Source organism: Chelonia mydas, chromosome 3 (assembly GCF_015237465.2).
Source record: "Chelonia mydas isolate rCheMyd1 chromosome 3, rCheMyd1.pri.v2, whole genome shotgun sequence".
NCBI lineage: Eukaryota > Metazoa > Chordata > Testudines > Cheloniidae > Chelonia > Chelonia mydas.
Window position 1 is genome coordinate 191,511,156 of NC_057851.1, and position 13,702 is coordinate 191,524,857.

The 13,702-nt window shown below is 39.3% G+C and overlaps 1 protein-coding gene across 6 annotated transcripts in view; it reads left to right on the plus strand.

The window, feature by feature from the left end:
- Nucleotides 1–13,702, plus strand: part of SEL1L2 (SEL1L2 adaptor subunit of ERAD E3 ligase) — a 79,345-nt gene that overhangs the window by 10,593 nt on the left and 55,050 nt on the right. For all 6 annotated transcript variants that reach the window (XM_043544019.1, XM_043544014.1, XM_043544015.1 and 3 more), the window contains exon 2: nucleotides 4,462–4,511. Coding sequence is in view for 5 of the 6 variants with exons in the window: in XM_043544014.1 (XP_043399949.1) it covers nucleotides 4,462–4,511 (50 nt within the window). In the remaining variant the exon portion in view is untranslated. The remainder of the gene's footprint in view (nucleotides 1–4,461; nucleotides 4,512–13,702) is intronic.

A 13,702-nucleotide genomic window follows, 5' to 3' on the forward strand; every position in this document is an offset into this window, starting at 1 on the left:
AAAGAACTACAGACAGATGGGTTCGAAGGACTGTGGAATCATGTTATGCTATACAGTTTCTTTCCATCCTGCCCTCCCATCCCACTACCCCATCTCTTTTCAGGGATGCTTCTCACAGAGCACTACTTCTTCAGCAGGTCCAGACTGTGTGCTCTGGGAAGTACAGAGGAGGTTTCTCCTTTTCATTGGGGGAAAGGGATTCTACTCTTAGTACCTCCTGATCCCCAAGTCCAGGGGAGAGGTAAGACCTATCCTTGATTTCCACAGTCTCAACAAATCTATCAAGTAGAAGATTCCACATTGTTACCCTGGCTACTATTCTTTCCCTATCAAATCACAACTCATCTGCTGTTCTCAATCTTCAGGATGCCTATTTCTGTGTGGTTGTTTTCGCAGGCTACAGAAAATTTCTGAGATTCCTTGTTGCCAGTCAACACTATCAGTACACAGTGCTCTCCTTTGACCTGTCACTCACCCCATGCATCTTTACCAAATGCATGACTGGTAGTGGCCTATTTCAGACAGAGGGGAATTCATGTCTTCCCCTACACAGATGATTGGCAGATCTGAGGAACAAATCCCCAGTCATGTCCACTTCACTGTGGACTTCTTGCATTGACTGAAGTCGATTTTGAACAAAGCAAAGTCAGCATTGACTCCAACTCAAAAAATGGAATTCATTGGGGCCCCTACAAGTCTCTAAATTCGAAGGTCTTTCTCTGACATGAGCAATTCCAGTTGAGTTACTTACCTGTATTGTAACTGCTGTTCTTTGAGATGTGGGTGCAGACATGCAGTCCACGATCCATCCTCTGAGCCTCCAGCCGTGGATTCCAGTGCGAAGAAACTGAGGGGTGTTGTGGCGCTGCTGCCCTTACATAGCCATGGGAGGGACTACAAGGGCCAAAAAGGGTGGGTGCTGCTTTGACAGATACTGCTAAGCCAAGTTCTCTGGCTTCAGTTTGCTGGGTGCCTGCATGCCTGAGCTGAATATTTCTCAAAGAGCAACAGTTACAATACAGATAAATAAACCATCTTTTTTGCAAGGAAGTTGTCAATGTTTAAAGAGAAATTCATTTCTCAGTCAAAACAAAGTATTACTAGAAGCTGCCACCATAAAAACATGTTAAAATAGTATGCTTGTGAAGTACAGATTCCCTGTAAAAGTTTGTTAATTCCAAAAGTTATATGCTAAATGAGTTGTGTAGAATTCTACATTTAAAATTAAATCTGTAATTAAATCTGTTAAATTTGTATTAAATGCTACAAAAAGGAAGAAAGCTGTTAGTTTTATACTGCATGATAAATGACTGTAGTGCCCCATTTTCCCCCTTGCATTTATGTGTATCACAATTATAACACCCAAATTGTAAGGTAAAGACATGATTCCAATTAGATACTATTAACTAGTTTTTATAGAGTTTTTTTTTAGCCACACACAAGGATTTATATTATCCAATGTAACTGAACATTTAGTTTTAACTTTCAGTTGTTGACAGTACCTGTTCAAAGACTGAAATTTCAGATTACTTCCTCCAATTTTGCCCTAATTTAAAAGAAAGTTACAGCTTTTTTGCTTAGCCCAGAATTTTGAAAGTTTGAAGCATATAATTAAAGTTATTGGTTCTGATTCTATAATGAAAAGTGTTTTAATTTGTGACACTAGCACTGTAAAAGAGATATACAAACATTTAAATCAGTTTACAACTTGTTGAAATAATAATAAAAGTAATTAATATTTTAATGAAGTCTTTTTGACCCAAATTTGGAATCAAGATCTGCTTCTGTGGATCCCTGGGTTCATGCAGAGGCCTATTGATTTCAATGGGACTCTGTGCAGGCGCAAAGTCCATGCTAAAGGATTCCAATGTAGAACTGTGCTCTTAATAGCAAGCATAAGATATTTACTTCTGACTGTTTAACCAGTATTTCTATCATGTTGGAAAACCAGTTTACATTCGCTCTGTTTGGGGTTTGACACTGCTAGTGTCACAATATTAGCTTTTAGTAACACAGCTACCTTCAAATATGCCAATATTAATTTAAAACTTAATGTATTTCCTCCCTCCCCCACCACTTTATTTATGCTGAGAATTGCATTTTACCTTTTGAACTTTCAAACTGCTGGGTGCAGTTTTCATGTAATGAAATTATGCCTTGTGGCAAACGGTATTGAGCATTAGTTAGTTACATCCCTTTGATCATTTATTCTGCTGTTAACAAATGTATAATTTGCTGGTTTGCTTGTCTTGGGCAAATAAAATAAAGCTTTAGGCAGGTAATTACAAGTTTAGTTGGTTGACTTTTGTAACTGAAGGATAAAAATAAGGAAATCATTCCCTCGGCTTCATTGGTTTTAATCCATTTTGTCAGGCAAATTTTTGGTCCATCAAATTATAATAATTCACCTGCCAGACAAAGAAAAATGTGTTGGTATATTTGCTCATGTATCTTAACATAAAATGGCATCTTTATAGTAAGTCATATCAAATACCACAAATTACACTTAGCTAAAATGCCCATTTCTAGCCACACTAGCAAATAGGGGAATAAAGCATCAATTCAATAAGGATGGAATAATTAAAGATTTTTTTCCAGGGAGAAGTGTAAGAGGCTTATCTTTCCGTTAAGAAGATTAATTGTATTTTCTAGTTTAGGTGCTAACCTGCGTTTACTTAGCTTTTATCAGACACCTACCATTAATGTCAGCGAGTAAGTTTTCAGAGTCTAAGGTCCCATCTACAGACTTTAATTTCTGCTGCTTAGGAGACCTTGTCCGCAGATCAGTCTTGCAGTGTAAATGGGAATGAACCATGTTTTCAGTTATTTTTCAAGAATACCTCAGAAAAATAATATTACCTACGTTTTGGGACACTTAGTGAAGTCATTTACAGATTCAAAAAAAAAATTAAAAATTCAGATCCAATAAATTGTGTGTATTGGTATGTAACTGTGATCCTATTTCAGAGTAGCAGCCGCGTTAGTCAGTATTTGCAAAAAGAAAAGGAGTACTTGTGGCATCTTAGAGACTAACAAATTCATTAGTCTCTAAGGTGCCACAAGTACTCCTTTTCTTTTTGTGATCCTATTGTTACCCAGGGTTATCTGAACCCAAAGCTGTGGTAATTAATCTCTGTTTTCCAGGCGGTGTCAGGAAATAAATCAGTTGGGGGACACAGCACCTCTTGTCTAATAAATGATTGGTACACATGAGTGCTTCCATTCAAAAAATCCTTGTTTTTATTGGTTACAAGGCATACATCTAAAATGGAAATAGTCTTAGGACTCCACAAAAAGAGTTACCAAGTCTGAGGTGGTATCAAACGACAGCAGCAGGGTTTTGGTGGCCAGCCTCTCTCCTAGCTGCCAGGGAGTTTGTCAGTGACTCCTTGTTGTTTTTAAAAAAAAATAAAAAAAATAAAAAATGTACAAGCTTCTCCAAAGCAAACTCACTAAATTATATAGATTTTCTCAGAACAGAGCACATAACGCATAACCCCTACTAGACTAAATTTCCCTAGCAATAGCTAATAATAATTCCTTCTTCTTCTTCTTCTTAGCAAAGTAGCCTCAGAAAAATCTTACAAACACTAGCACCCAGAGTCAAGATCAGTTTTCCACACTCCCCACCACTTCTCGTGAATCTGTCCTTTCACTTTATCTATCTTAGTTAGTAAAACTGTAGTTTACATCTGTTAGTTTTGTCTGAGCCAAGGCCAGGTTTCTCCCGACGCTGTGGTTTTCTCATTTCCAGCTTATGGGGGGCTAAGTGCACAAGATGGCTGTGGGTTTTATCAAATCCAGTTCTCTCATAACACTATCACCTTTACACTTTTCCTTTCTTCCCCTATCCTATCTGTTTCTAGAGAGTATCACAATGGGGACCCATTCCTGATAGAACCATATTATAAACGTAAAGGTCAGACAGTTTTCCTTCTAAAGAAAATACAGGATTTTTTCAACATTACTGAAATAGTGACATGATTGTTTTTCAGGTTATTTGCAGGTGGTAGCACTGCAGGCTAACCACAGAGAGGCAATTCAGTTCATGCTCACTCACATAGGGAGCTGCAGAGGTGACATCCATTATTCCAGCCCAGAAGCTGGAAGAGCTGTCATGGAGTCCTGCAGAATTACACTACACTTAAATTTACCTCCTAACCTGTAATAAAGGTCATCTCCTCCAGCCCCTACAGTAGTCCCTGCACCAAGCCTGGAAGCCTTTGTAACTGAAGCTCTGTATAAGGGGTCTGTGGTGTGCATGCACAGTTGAATTTCATCTCTGACATTGTCCATATAATCTAACTAGGGCCCTACTGAGATACTGGTATGTTAGAATTATCTGCAAAGACTCAGTTAAAAGAATAACAAAATGTGTCTCTATATGTAAGAGTACAGTCTGTTTGATCAGAAATTAAAATAATAAAAAATAGATGTTCTGATGGCTTTTGTTATTTTCAGAAACAGAAAAAAGTTTTGAAAACCATAAGGAAAAAAATGTTTCAAAACAGGTAAGTACGTCTCAAGGTGGAGTTTGTGGGTTGATTGCTTGGGGGTTTTCCTCCCAAACTGACTATGCTGTGTAGTCATCATGAAATATGGACATTGTCTATTATTCTTTTAATCAATGTAAAATGTTTTAAATAAGGAATTTACACTAGTCTGAGGCCAGGGACTCACTGTGTTCTGTCGTGGACCACTGACAGAACAGCACTGAAATACTAGAGCGAATGTTTAAGCCCAACATCTCAGAAAACATTAGATTTAGAAAGCATTCTATCATGAGATAGTTGGAGATCCCCATTTTGCTACTACATTAATGGTGTACCTAAAGTGGGGAAGAAGCTAGATAGTAATCAGAATCATACAACTTTAAGGTCTGATGTCTTGCAACATGCTAAGTGTAGAAACACTTGAAGGACTAGTGCAAGTGCTTTCAAGATCGGAAAGCCTTTCCATGCACTAGTCCAGGAGTCCGCAGCCTTTCAGAAGCAGTGTGCCGAGTCTTCATTTGTTCACTCTAATTTAAGTTTTTGCGTGCCAGTAATACATTTTAATGTTTTTAGAAGCTCTTTCTATAAGTCAATAATAGAGAACTAAACTATCGTTGTATGTAAAGTAAATAAGGTTTTTAAAATGTTTAAGAAGCTTCATTTAAAATTAAATTAAAATTTTGCCAGGACCCGGGCAGTGTGAGTGCCACTGAAAATCAGCTTGCGTGCCGCAGGTTGCCTACCCCTGCACTAGTCTTATACCAGTGATTGGGGGCGGGGGGGGATCCCTGAAACCCATGTAGGGTTGTTCTAGGATGAGGATATGCAAACAAATTTTGAAAAGTGGCCACTGATTTTGGATTTCTCAGATTTGAGGTCCAATATTAAGGCACCTTGGGCTTGATTTGCTGAACATCTGCATCCCCCACTAAAATGAAGTGAGTACTCAGCACTTCTGAAAGTCAGGTTTTAGTTCCCTGATTCAGTGCCCACTGAAGTCAATGGAAAGGATTCTACTGATTTCAATGGGTACCAGATCTGACTCTAGCAATCTCAGATTGGACTTCCCAAAACTGAAGCACCCATAATTGGCAGATACTTACCAAATGTGATCAATTATGAGTTTAAAGCTGCAGCTGTGGTATGTGTAAAATATGTTTATTAAATTTGCCTGGATAAGTTATTTTTATTAGTGCACTTCTTGAAATGTTAGCCCATTTTGTGCAGAAATCTAGTTGAATTTTGATATTTTTACTTGAAATAAAAAGTTATTTGGAAGAAACTGTATTGTGCTTATGGTTTTGTTACAGAGAGAAATGTTTTCATAAACCTCCTTTCAATTCTAATCTTTTTCTGTTAAAGACTTGTCTATTTTATACTGAATCATATTTGCTTTTGTAGCCATTCTTCAAGTGAAGCAATATACTTATTTCTTATCTGAAGATCAGTCTGAAAGTAATGTTCATTTGTTAAATAATTCAGCTTTTTCTGTAGACGTTGCTTAGAATACATTTGAGAAATAAAACTGATTTCTGGATTGGTAAACATTAAGACAAACAGCAGCAAGAGAAATATTATGTTCAACATGGGAGACTCTTACAATTTATGAAACAGTACCAGAATTCTGCATTTGAACTCTGCATCCTAAATTTTTTTTAAAGATTCTTGTAGTAGGTTGTCATAACTAAGATTGCAAGACAATTTCCATTATAATTTATGTTTCTGAAGTCAAGTGTCTTAATTTCTTATTTTATTAGTTGATAATTTCTATGCCTAGTTTCAGTCTAGAAGTGACCACTTCTGGAACATTTCAGCAAAATTCTTTTAGCCATTTTTCAGCTCTGGGAGAGATTAGAATCCTTAGGGCCTAATCACATCAGCCACACTATCAGAGGCTCATTCACCTGCACATCTACCAATATGATATATGCCATCATGTGCCAGCAATGCCCCTCTGCCATGTACATTTGCCAAACCGGCCAGTCTCTATGTAAAAGAATAAATGGACACAAATCAGATGTCAAGAATTATAACATTCAAAAAACCAGTCGGAGAACACTTCAGCCTCTCTGGTCACTCGATTACAGACGTAAAAGTGGCAATTCAACAAAAAAAAAAGCTTCAAAAATAGACTCCAACGAGAGACTGCTGAATTGGAATTAATTTGCAAACTGGAGACGATTACATTAGGCTTGAATAAAGATGAGGATTTGTCATTACACGAAGTAGAACTATTTCCCCCATGTTTATTTCTACCCCCCCACACACACACACACACCTTCCTTACATGCTCTTGTCAACTGCTGGAAATGGCCCACCTTGATTATCACTACAAAAGGGTTTTTTCCCCTCTCCTGTTGGTAATAGCTCACCTTACTTGATCACTCTTGTTACTGTGTGTATGGTAACACCCATTGTTTCATGTTCTCTGTGTATATAAAATCTCCCCACTGTATTTTCCACTGCATGCATCTGATGAAGTGAGCTGTAGCTCAAGAAAGCTTATGCTCAAATAAGTTTGTTAGTCTCTAAGGTGCCACAAGTACTCCTTTTCTTTTTGTGGATACAGACTAACATGGCTGCTACTCTGAAACCTAGTTTTCTCTTGTATGCTGAGCCATGACAGAACACCTTTAACATGCCTCCTTACACCTTAACAAGCTTTCTGACTTGGGGTTTCTTGGGAGGGTGTGGAGGAGCTCTGCACCTACATAAACAGGTCTCTTTACTAAGAGTATTCATGAAGGGGCACTGTGGCTGCTTTGTGGCTCCTTTTTAGCAGGTTAGCCAGCACATATTGGTTACAAGACAACTGTAACTCAGGGGTGGGCAAAATACAGCCCGTGGGCTGGATCCAGCCCGTCTAACATTTCTGTCCAGGCCACCAGGCTCTTTGGCTGCCCCCTCGCAATCTCTGGGCCACTAAAAGTACCACGGAGTAGCAGGGCATTCAGGCAGGCTGCCTTCCTGCCATGGCCCCAAGCCACTCCCAGAAGCAGCTGGCTGCTGCTGGCACATCTCTGCGTGCCCCTGGCAGGGAGTGAGGGAGGCAGCTCCGTGTGTTGTCCCCGCCTCCAGCACTGTCCTCACAGCTCCCATTGGAAACTGGCCAATGAGAGCTGCAAGGGCAGTGCTTGTGGGCAGTGCACAGAGACCCCAAGGGGTGCACAGAGATGTGCCAGCAGGAGCTGGCTGCAGCCGCTTCTGGGAGCGACATGGGTCCATGGCATGCAGGCAACCTGCGTGAGCTTTGCTGTGCCTCCAGCCTGCCGCCACCTGTGGTGAGCACCTCCCAGCCAAAGCCTGCACCCCCTTTCACACCCCAATCCCCTGCCCCAGGTCAGAACACCTTCCTGCACCCACACTCCCTCCCAGACCCTGCACCTCCTCCTGCACCCCAATCCCCAGCCTGGAGCCCCACTCCTGCACCAAACTCCTTCCCAGAGCCCATACCCCCTTCTGCACCCCAACACTCTGCACCAGCCCAGAGCTCCCTCTGGCACCCCAACTCCCTCCCAGACCCCACACCCCCTCCATTAATATAGTAGAAATGTGTGGCCTGTGACAACTTGCCAAAATGCATGGAGTGTCCCCCCTGCAAAAATTATTGCCCACCCTGGTCTAACTCTTCCCTTGTAGCTTTCTAGAGACTTTGAAGTCCATGGGCCAGGTCCTTGATTTATGTAAGTCCATGAAGCTACACTGGTTTATAGCAGCTGAACATCTGACCCGTCAAGTTCAAAGCCTCCAATAACTTTTTGGGGATGTCATCTTGTAGTCTAGTAAATGGTGGTAATTTCCATTTGGTAGCCTCCATTTGTTAACAAAACCCTATTGCATTTCAGGTACCTTTTCCTGTCCCAAAAACATATGTTAATCCAGTATTTCTTTTAGAATCTCTATCCTCTTGAATTAATGGCTTTAATATTCAAACAATATCAGTGAAAGGGACTTTGTGACATTTAATGGAATAGCTTCTCCCTGATGAGTGTTTTGTACCAACAGGAACCAGCTATTTGGACAAGCAGAAGTTAGCTATGTAAAACTGTATTGAGCCCAATTCTCTGTGACCTCTGCCCCTCTATGCTGCTCTGCTTGCATAAAGAGGATTGTAATAGCCCCCTAGGGACAACTCCAAGTGTTTTAAGATTCCTCAAATCAATGTAGAGCTGACAGAACAGCTCTACAGCAGTCCTCAACCCTGTATGTCACATGTAGATGTAGCAGGTAAAATTCACATTCAACAATAGCCATCAGTTATAGTTTTTTTGAATATATATAGTATTTTCCGTTCCTATTCTTCTGGATAAATGCACAGCTTAATCTAGTGTCAAAGTGTATTATAACATTTATAAGCTGCACAACTACTAAATTAATGGCATATCAGAAACCTAATTTTGATTATTCTAACTGTGGGACTTGAATGTTCATTGCAGTAAGTTTACATAATCTTGCCTCTTTGAAATAGTTTCTGTAAAATATGGAACAGCAGAGTGCAATTCCATTAGCTTTTGTCATTTGATGATGATGCATGTTAGACATGTGAGTGAACAAAAAGATAAATTAACTATGGCATTGCTAAGAGGACACAATGCTTCTCCTAATAAATTCTTTGCCCCTTTCCAAAGGGTCACAGCTATTCTTTCAGCTTAGGGCTGGTTTACTGCCTACAGCAAAATTGGTTTTAATAGACTTACACAAGCTTAAGAAGAGATGATCTAGTAATGTTTCATATTCAAAATATGAAAAAAAACCTTCCAGAGAAAATAGAAAGTGCTGCAACTCAACCATCTCATGCAAGTATAATTTCACCTGGAGGTAAAAGATATATATGCATGAACAAGATTCTCAGGCGGTAGAGAAATTATTTAAATATAATATTGTCAAGATTAGATAGATTTTAGTCACTTTGGTGGAAGTATTTTAAAAGAATTAAATTCAGTTAAAAGGGTGGGGAAATTCCAGCCACTAGTCCAGCTAAATTTCTCTTGTCTCAGATTATTATTATTAAATAGCACGTTTCACTGGGAAAGGAGAAAAAACAAACAAGGAAAATCCTGAATTAGAAGGCTTTGGTATCAGTTATTCCCAGAGAATGGAGATTCCTGGCTTATCTCAGCACAGTTCTACACTAGACTATGCAAGCAGCCAGACATTTAGACAAGTCATTTTCATGGTAGGCAATACCATAAGACAGGTACTGTATCAAAGCAAAAATTAGGTGGGTGTTATAAAGTTTTAATTCAATCCAAGCAGGATCTTTAGGACCTTTTAATATCAAGCATACAGGGAAAGGCCTAACCTGAATGGACGTGTATGTAGAGGTAGAGCTGCTGTAGCCATGTTAGTCCTATGATATTAGAGAGACAAGTTAGGGGAGGTAATATTTTTTATTGGACCAACTTCTGCTGGTTAGAGACAAGCTTTCAAAACATATTACCTAACTTACCCTGTCTCTATGATAATTGTAGGCAGGATGCTAGGAACTGGCTGTGTCTACACTACCGCAGTAAGTAGACTTAAGTTACGCTACTTCAGTTGTGTGAATAATGTAACTCAAGTCGATGTAGCTTAGTTCGACTTACTGCGGTGTCTGCACTGCGTCAATGGGAGACGCTCTTCCACCAACTTCCATTACTCTTCTCGGGGAGCTGGAGTACAGACAGTCTTCAGACTTATGACACAATTGGTTCCTTACAATTGCGTTGTAAGTCGAACTTGCAATCTACTCCACTGCGGAACCAAGCTTTGTAAACTCAAAACCTATAGTCGTAAGTTGAATCAGGGTGTCAGTGTAGAAGTGCTGTTCATCATAACTCAATCATCAACAAAGTTGAGGACTGCCTGTACTGCAGTTGATGGGAGAGTGCTCTGCCATTGACTCAGCTGGTCTTCAGACCCATCGATTGCAGTAGCACCGATCTACCGGTAAGTATAGATATGGCCTCAGGCAGTGCACTGTATCCTTGTAAACTTTTCCTAAGGTGGATTGCTTATGAGAGCATGGGCCTCACTCATGCTGAGCTGAAGTTTCTGCCATCAGGAAGAAGCTTCCACATAAGAAACTTGAACTCATACATGCTCAGTGATTCAAAAGGAGTTTATCAGTTTAAATCAGACACTTGCTAGTACCTTCAAGTAAGCATAATTTGGCTTCAAGGCATCTGGAACAAAACTGATCTTTATTTTTAACACACTGCTTTTGTACTATATTCAGAATTTCTTTGATTTTATAGTGCTCACAAGGATGTTAGATGCTTCACAGAAACAGTGTTTGCTCTGACAAGTAACTCCTGGAGGATTTCTGCACCAAAAAAAAAATTAAAAATTCTTCAAAATTCTGTATATTTTGTCAAGATAACACAATGTAATCATGCCAGTTTCAATTATTTTGGTAGTTTATTTCAAAATACCTGTCAGCAAGTATGTCTTTATTGTTACAGACAATTTGTTTTTAGACCACAAATAGGCAGATTAATACAGAACTTGAGTAATTTAAATTACAATACAGAAATATATTTCCTGCACCTCTCAGAAGCGGTGCAATGGCTTGGGGGAGTCAGGGGTAATGGAGGAGCTGAGGAAGTGGGAAGGAGCCTGGAAGGTTGTTGGGTGTGGGTGGGAGAAGTATGCTGCTGACTTATGGCGCCACAGCAACCTCTGGTGGGCAAAAGGCACAACTGCAGCATTTCTGGGGCAGAATGTATTTTCTCTGGGGAAAAAAGGTTCTGCACCAGACATGAATTGTGTGTGTACACAGTCATGCAGAATTCTCCGAGGAGTAACAAGTACATGGTAGTGGGGATCTCTGAATCTAAAAACATGAGCTTCTACTGCCTGAGCTAAAAGACCTTGGTCTGTTAGCCAAGGCTGTAGCTGGCTCGTGTACTTCTGTATGTGGCCTAGCCACCAGACAGAGTAGGTTTGGGTTACAAACACAATTTTAAAACAAACATTCATTTACTTTGTGAAAAGATGATAAAGTTTCATTAAGATATTACTGAACATTAACATGGGACAAAAAAAACCCCAAGACACAAGGTGGAGAATTCTAAAATGTGATTTGTATGTTTGCATCATTTTGGTAGAGTGATAAATTACAACTGCAGCCATTATATTAACAACTTTATTAGATGTTTTAAAGTACATGAAAAGACATTGATAGTGTCTTATTAAGAGAACCTAATTTTGACCCCAATCCTGCAAATACTGTATAAATGTTTAACCTCCCACATTGACTTCAGTAGGACTACTCACAGTGTGTAAAAATAAGCACATGCATAAATTTGTGCAAAAATCAGGTCCTTAGAGATTGAGTATCCTGAAACAAACCAAGAAAAAATGGAGACTAAAAGTGAAGAGAATACCTAAAGGAAGAGTTAATGGTTTACTGGGTGTAAAGTATTGGAGCCTCCCTTATAGTGCCCTCCTCTGGCTGGGCACAGGCTTGTGTGAGCTAAGCCCACTCCCTCCCTGGAGAAATTCTGCTTTACACTCTCTCACAGAATCCAGGGAAGGTAGTTTCCAGCCAGATTAATTTTCTGTGGGTTTTATTTCAGCCTTCTTAACAAATACAGGACCAAAGTTTCACAGCCTCTACCTTCAGAGTCTGTAGGGATTAAGTCCCTTTCCCCAAGTCTGTCCACCACCCCACAAATTCATCAACCCAAAAGTTCCTGGCTTTTACCTCAGAGCCTTTGTGATAACAGGACTTTCCCCAGTCTCCCTTCTAGCCATCTGTTTCTTGAAGCCACACCTGAAGCAGTTGTTCCAGCTTCTGGCAGGTGTCACAGCTACCTTTCCATTTCCTGCTCCTCCTTTTATGAGGATCAGCTAATTAAGTTTGCAGGTCTTTTTCCAATGGGCTAATTAGCCAGCCAGCTGCAGGCCTCTGACCCCAGGGGAATGGTATCCCTTGTACCTTCACCCAGGACAAATACTGTTTCTTCTTGTACAACGTTTTGAGGAATTAAATGTATTCTGGGAAGTAAAACTTGGATTTTGTAAGTGTTAAAGACATTTGAACTGATTGTTACCAACAGCAAATGTTATTAAGCATCTCATTATTATAAAACAGAACCCCAACAACACTTACTGAACTGTCGTCTGAAAAGCTTTGGGAAATGATAATGATCCTTTTTTATTAAGGAATCATCAATAAATACATTGACTATGCACCCTATTGGTGATCATGAAATTTGCTGCTATGAATTTTGGCATCTGTAGTTTTACTTAACCTGAAAAGCAACATGGTACAATGTTTGTCATGTAGACTTTAACCCAAACAACTGATATATGCTACGGTTGTCGATTAATTGCAGTTAACTCATGCAATTAACTCAAAAAAATTAAACGCAATTAATTGCATTGTTAAACAATAGAATACAAATTGAAATTTATTAAATATTTATGGATGTTTTTCTACTTTTTAAAAATATATTGATTTAAATTACAACACAATACAAAGTGTACAGTGTTCACTTTATATTATTATTTTTATTACAAATATTTTCACTGTAAAAACCATAAACAAAAGAAATATTTTTCAATTCACCTCACACAAGTACCATCATGCAATATTTTTGTCGTGAAAGTGCAACTTACAAATGTAGATTTTTTTGTTACATAACTGCACTCAAAAACAAAACAATGTAAAACTTTAGAGCCTACAAGTCCACTCAGTCCTACTTCTTATTCAGCCAATCGCTAAGACAAGCAAGTTTGTTTACATTTACGGGAGATAATGCTGCCCAATTCTTACTTACAACGTCACCTGAAAGTGAGAACAGGCGTTCGCATGGCACTTTTATAGCCGGCATTGTAAGGTAGTTACATGCCAGATTCACTAAACATTTGTATGCCCCTTCATGCTTCGGTCACCATTCCAGAGGACATGCTTCCATGCTGATGATGCTCGTTAAAAAAATAATGCATTAATTAAATTTGTAACTGAACTCCTTGGGGCAAAATAGTATGTCTCCTGCTCTGTTTACCCGCAATCTTCCATATATTTCATGTTATAGTAGTCTCTGATGATGACCCAGCACATATTGTTCATTTTAAGAATACTTTCACTGCAGATTTGACAAAACACAAAGAAGGTACCAATGTGAGATTTCTAAAGGTAGTTACCGAACTTGACCCAAGATTTAAGAATCTGAAGTCCCTTCCAAAATCTGAGAGGGACGAGGTGTGGCGCATGCTTTCAG